General features: G+C 39.6%; 2 protein-coding genes across 4 annotated transcripts in view; one reads left to right on the top strand and one right to left on the bottom strand.

Annotated features, from left to right (window-relative positions):
• Nucleotides 1-2,444: 2,444 nt before the first annotated feature.
• Nucleotides 2,445-4,964, top strand: LOC131333255 (uncharacterized protein At4g00950). The gene is made up of 2 exons (XM_058367691.1): nt 2,445-3,388; nt 4,749-4,964. The coding sequence occupies exons 1-2, from the start codon at nt 2,612-2,614 to the stop codon at nt 4,824-4,826; spliced, it is 855 nt and encodes a 284-aa protein (XP_058223674.1). The 5' UTR covers nt 2,445-2,611; the 3' UTR covers nt 4,827-4,964.
• Nucleotides 4,965-5,853: 889 nt separating this feature from the next.
• LOC131333259 (uncharacterized) overlaps nt 5,854-6,486 on the bottom strand; it is a 96,421-nt gene continuing 95,788 nt past the window's right edge. For all 3 annotated transcript variants that reach the window (XM_058367699.1, XM_058367697.1, XM_058367698.1), the window contains exon 4: nt 5,854-6,164. In XM_058367699.1, the coding sequence (XP_058223682.1) occupies nt 6,129-6,164 (36 nt within the window). In that variant the 3' untranslated portion in view covers nt 5,854-6,128. The remainder of the gene's footprint in view (nt 6,165-6,486) is intronic.

Here is a 6,486-nt window from a genome sequence, read left to right as displayed (position 1 = left end):
GAGGAAGGAGACGAAAATATATAAGAAATAGGACATCTCAAAAATTACATTCACATCATACAGAAAGGAAGATTTATTTCTGCATCTTCCTTTGATTTTTAAGATATGAAATTTTCAAATGCGGTATTTAGAGTATTTATATATGTCGTCATCCTTGGGAATTACTGTAAGTTATTTTTACTTCAATCAGTTTTTCAAATAAGTTTTGCCCTATTAACAAAAGAGTAATTTATTCAAGGAAAATTCTAAAATTAGCCCAGTAGGCTGACAATAGTGAGTGTGTGAATGTGTATTAAAGGGTATAAAAAGTACACAGAAATACGTGTTTTTCTTGTCTTATAGTATGTTTATCGTCAGCCCATTGGGCTGATAATAGCAAGACAGTTTATTCAATAGTTCAAAAGTACCGCCACGTGATACTCCGAACCACTTTACAACCACATGTTCCTATGTAATATCCATGCACTTAGTACAAAAGTATATATACAAACATATGAGGGTGTGTCCACTAACTAAAACAAGTACTTATTTTTCAAGTACTATTTTTTTTGAATTAAAAGTGATGTATTATGAGATAATGAATTGTTAGACTGTCTCGTAAAATAAAAAATAAGCATTTAAAAGATAAGAACCTTAGCAGAACGGAGACCGAGGCCCCGTTCCCAAAAGGGACATAAGTACTTATTTTTTAAGAAGGCAATTTCAAACTTAAAAATCATGTGCCTACGCAAATAATTTTTTGATCAATATGGATATTGTTTGATAGATCTCATTGAGATCTTTTATACGGTGCAAAAAATAAAATTGAAAAATTAATTTTCATTTACATTATTTTTCAAATGCATGGTTCATAAAAGCCAGTAGTCAAACAAAAAATTATTGTGCGATTGAGACTCATAGTAGACTTTTTTGACTAACGATCCGTTATTTTTAGGTGGAAAGTGTTTTAACGTGGTTTATATTACTCTATTTTTTTTAAAACTTTAACAAGAGACATTACTAATTGGCAATGCCGACACAATCTTCAATGTGAAATTATACAATAATTTGGGAGTACCCTTACGTGGTATTCTGAACCACTTTATAATCACACATTTCTGTAAAGTTTATCACTAAATATATGAACTTCACATAGACGTGTGGTTGTAAAGTAGTTCGAAATACCACGCGATGTTGCTTCTAAGGCTATTGAATAATTACACATTTTCAAGTGGAAAATATGTCCATCAGGGAAAATTACAACATCGATCCCCAAAACCTTGATTGGTGCCCATCCATTCTGGAAATTGTGGAGTAGTGTAGCATCGCCATCTAATTTTTCTTCCAAAGCTACACATTACCCGAAGTTGAGTCTCATACTATAAAATAAAAGTATACGATGATGTAGGAGTACAATTTTGGTGGGGTGCATGTAGACTAGACTAGAGTTGAGTCTCATATGTAAAACAAGTATATGATGATGTACAAGTCTCATATGTAAAATAAGTATATGATGATGTACAATTTTGGTGGGGGTGTAGACTAGACTACACTAGAGTCCAAAGCCCACTCAACAATTATTCCATGTCATGTCATAGTTATACGGTCGTTAGAACTCAACCCCAAAAGTTAACTTTTGAAGTGAATGTGCTCTCATGCTTATATTCCTTTTATTACATTGGTACTTAAGCGATGTAAGATTTCGTTTCACACTCTCCCTCACACCCAGTGTACTCACTCGACAACACTTGTCACGTGCAGGTCAAAAATACGCACTCTATCCATTATTGACATATCCGACTTTAATATCATGTCACACGGTATTTGGCAAAACCTAATCCCATCATATAAGAATAGGACTAGTATATAATATATATGCACAGCACATGATGGACTTAAAGTTAATTAGCGATGCCGATGAGCTTTGGAAAATGATACACCCACCGCAATTGACCCACCGAACCACCCACCGCACTCATGTTGGGTCCACTCCAGCCACCGGACGGCCGATCCGAGCCGTCCAAAAATTTAAAAAAAAAAACCGAGTGGGCCGAAGCTAGAATCAACGGCATCCAACGTGTGTAGGTGCTCGATTTGAACTTCCAAAAATCAGAGATCCGAGCCATTAACAAATGGAAGATTTATTTGAGCACTTACATACGTCGGATGCCGTTGATTCTCGCGTAGGCCCACTCAATTTTTTTTTAGAATTTTTGGACGGCTCAAATCGGCCGTCCAGTGGCCAGAGTGGGCCTGGCGTGCGTACGGTGGGTCAATTGCGATGGGGGTATCATTTCCATGAGATTTATGGAGTACTTATGTACTACAGTATTGTGCACAAACACAAGTGATGAATGAAATTAAACATATGACGTCAATCTGGATGAAATTAATGTCACAGGTCCGTCCAATCTCTGTTTGATTGGCAGCCCACGTGGTTTTATGTATGGAGACAGACAGATTCCATAATCTAAGTTTCAATGGGATTTGTGTAGCGAACATCAATAAAAAGACCAAACTGCCTTTTCTTGTCTTTGTCCAAAACACACACTCCCCACTCCAAAGTCTAGCCAGTAGACTAAATTGTATTCCTACCAGAGAGAGAGAGAGAGAGAGAGAGAGAGAGAGAGAGATGGGTTCAACTTCAAAGGAAGCAGAAGAAGAAGCAGAGCCAATAATTTCCGCACCAAAGCTTCCCCTGCTTTCCATCCAATTACCCGTTAGTCATGACTCACCGGAGCATTCAGGGATGCTAACGCCTCCACTCCACACCTCCGCCTCCGTCCCTTTCCGCTGGGAGGAAGAACCCGGCAAGCCCCGCCCCTGCACCGCCCTTATCACCACCACCACTCAGACTCTCTCTCACCAGGACCCACACAGTACTGATACTCCTAATTATAATAATAAGTGCTTAGAGCTACCTCCGAGGCTGCAATCATTTATTGATCCTAAAATGTCCTCCCCAACCACAGTCCTGGACGGCCCTTACAGCTTTCCCCTGTTTCAGTCCTCTTCTTTCAGGTTCACGACGACAAGGAGGAGGGAGCGTCAGGGTTCTTTCGGTAGCAGCTGTGGTGGGAGTCCGGAGAGAGGCCAGTTTGGTAATTCCATTAATAATGTACTGCTGAGCAACAAGAGTAGTAGTAGTGTTACTGTTGATCATGAGGGAAATAAAGGGAGATCATCCGGAGGATTCTTTGGGTCTTGGCGGAGAAAGTCGTCCCACAAGCGGGGCAAAAGTGAAGTTGGTGGTGGGGGTAGTTTTGTGTTTTCTTCTTCCGTGGAATTGGCAGGTTTTGGTACTTTTGATGATCTTGAGAGTGGTGGTGGTGCAAAGGTGAAGAAGGTGTCGAGAATTGCTAGGAATAGTAGCTTTTCCAGCCTCTCTCAAGTCAGGTCCCATTTCTGGGTAAGTTTTCTCATGATCTAGTAGTACTACTAGATTAATTAGATCTTTGGCATATATGGGTAAATTTTCCAAGTGTGTTTCTACGGTTTTAATTCTGTTCAGTTTGTTTGTTTTATAGTAGTAGTAGCAGCAGCAGCAGCAGTTAAAAGAGGTTAGTTTCATCGAGGTTAATTACTAGTTTGTAGTAGTGCTGGCTGGATATACTTAGCTTCATCTCTCGATCAGTTAATTAAAAGAGGTTAGTTTAGGGTATAAATTAAAGATACTACTGATCTGTTGCTAAAGTTTGATATCCTGATTCTAAAAGTCTCAGTGCTGCAAATTTCCACCCTTTATCTTTGTAAATCGGAAAGCATATATATATATATAGATAGAGAAAGAAGAAGAAGAGTAGTTTATTAGATAGCTAGCTCATTAGTCATCGTAGCTTCCTGTGCTTAGCATTTGCATTTGCGTAATTGAGGAAATGATGGTAGCCAGGGATTCATCATAGCTTTGGGTCCAGTCCCTTATCACATCGCATTTGCGTAATGGAGTGGTTGAAAATAACAACACGACTCTCATGAGAGAGAGAGAGAGAGAGAGAGAGAGAGAGATGCCCCCAAATAAATAACGGGGTGGGTGGGTCCCCTTTCTTTCATTTGGGTACCCCGCTCACTCAAGAGCTGGCGAATAAAGTCTTTCCACGATGTAAATGTACTTTTACTACTACTCCTAAAAATTCTACAGAGATCCTTTCGTGTAGCATTGACGTCAACTATGAACGTTTCCCACCACGACTCAACTCGCATTTCATGTCATTGCCGTCTCCCGGCCTGCTTCTTCACCGCAGTCGCTGCTAAAGGGTATGGCTTGTGTAGTTGTGTGTGTGAGCAAAACAGAAACCCATAGGCCCTACTCCTAGCTGTCTAAAGAACAAGTACTGGTCTGGTGGGGGAGGGGAAGCCTAGGCTTGGGGACAAGGTCATTTAAGACTAGACATAGCAACAGAATTCTCCTTGCAAGGATGGCATGGCATGCAAGACGACACACAAGTAGTAGAACACTAGAACCTAAACTATCATCTCTCTTTCAAACTTTTGTCACCACAAAACATCCTCTCTCTCTCTCTCTCTCTCTCTCTCAGCATTTAAGAAAGGAGAGATGCAAAACCCATCCATCACCATTCACCCATACATAGTTTGAGTGGGTTGAGCTCCAACATGCCTTCAATATACAGAAGGCTGCCACTCCTCAATGGGCCACAGTTGACATTTCACTCGCACCAATATGAGATCATCTATCTATGTATCTATAACGGCCCAAGTAACACTAGTACCCGTTTTCTCATGCATTTCGTTTTCTGCTATCAATACTACAGGCAACCATATACAAGGGCTTTAAGCAGGTGCTTCCATGGAAGAGTACAAATGCCAGGAAAGACGGGCTCCTTGTTTGAATGTGGTCTTTCATGTTATGAATAATCAACATGTCCTATTGTCTTTGCCACTTTGTTCTTCATTTCTACTATTTTTCTGTCGATTGGGATTTGAAGTTGAATATGTAATATACGGAGGACAAAAAACCGCTTCACTGACTTCCCTGCCTGTCATTTGTTAACATTATGCGCGTATAAAGGCTCACTTTTCGTTTTTCTTTCTCCCTTCTGGTGGATAAATAGTTGGACTTGCCAAAGAAACCACCTTTTTTTTTTTTTTTTTGGGCATATCGAAAAAATATTATAAAATCAACATGAATCTTTATGGTAAGATTCCCTTCATCAATCTCAAGTCTACAGGAGCATTCGATTTTGATATCCCAAAACCTGCAAATGAATCCACTAGGTACACATTTTCTGTAGCCTAATTTATGAATGTAAATTCAAATAGTACGCTATGGGGAATAGCATTGGTCTGGAGAATGCAGACCATTGAATGCCATGGAGGATACCGGATCTATGTTGCAGACTTCTTGATACAAAATTGTACAAGTAACAGGCACCAACTAAACAACCGCAACTCCAGGGCAGGGCAGGTCAGCTACGTCCCATAAGCAAATACTAATGAGCATTTAAAGCCCTTCCAACAACCCCGCTGCCGCTGGTCATCAAACGAACGGGAAAGACCAAATCTTGCTACTGATTATACAGTGGTAATATTTCCTTCAAGTACAGATTAGCTGCATTACCGCTTGAACAGAAAGGTTGCAATTTTGAAATGGTTAAAACAAGAGAAACTACACTTGAGCATATACCAGTTGAGCTACAGCTACTATCTAATTAGAGCTGTAAACCTTTTAGAACTGCAATAAGGAAATAACACCTCAAATATAGCAGCACAAAGACTCTCAGCTACGCACAACAATTTCCTATGCTCAATAATGGAATATCAATCTAACATCACAACATGAGGCCTCCAAAGGACTCGGATTGTCAAAGAGGCAGTACAAGAAAGCACCATCGTCAAGAACGGAAATCCCAACAACCGTAACAAAGCACTTATGGAGTTCATAAAATTCAATTGATGACATGAGAAGCCACCGGTGAACATGTGAAAAACCATCCGTACGAATAAACGTAAATAACCACAACCAGACACACAATAACTCTTCGTTTTGAAATGATAAAGCTCAAATCTTATTCCCATCTCTAGTTAGGAACTTATTTCATTCGGAGAAAAAGCAAACAAAAATCAGGACAGAAAAGGGGGGCAGGGAAGGGAAGCAAGATAACAAAAATCATTGCTAACGTCAAATAACCATACTACCCTTGTTTTTTGCCAGTCATACTTGTAACCACCTGCAAAGATTCAAGCCGAATAATCAGCATAGCTCCAGAATCAGGTACATATGTGTATTTAAAGAAGATCTTAAACAATCTATGACGTCGGAAATTGCTTCAGAAATTTTGACAAGCATCACGCTAAGAAGCATGAATATGGACATGGGAGTGACGGGAGTCACAGGACACACATGAGCGGACATGTCATTTCTTCAAAATTAGGACATGGATATGTTATGGACGTGTCAAATGAAAAATATATAGTGTATTATTGAGGAGGTATCTTATGAATTCAAACTAGGTCAAGCATGATTTATTTTAAATTGGGACAAAACCAGCA

This window comes from Rhododendron vialii, chromosome 7a, assembly GCF_030253575.1.
Source record: "Rhododendron vialii isolate Sample 1 chromosome 7a, ASM3025357v1".
NCBI lineage: Eukaryota > Viridiplantae > Streptophyta > Magnoliopsida > Ericales > Ericaceae > Rhododendron > Rhododendron vialii.
This window is presented reverse-complemented; position numbering and strand designations above follow the sequence as displayed.

Bases quoted from the DNA above. Each gene is read 5' to 3' on its own strand.
- LOC131333255 (XM_058367691.1), top strand. From the start codon at position 2,612: ATGGGTTCAACTTCAAAGGAAGCAGAAGAAGAAGCAGAGCCAATAATT. The intron at 3,389-4,748 runs GTAAGTTTTCTC...TCAATACTACAG, and splicing joins AAGTCAGGTCCCATTTCTGG to GCAACCATATACAAGGGCTT.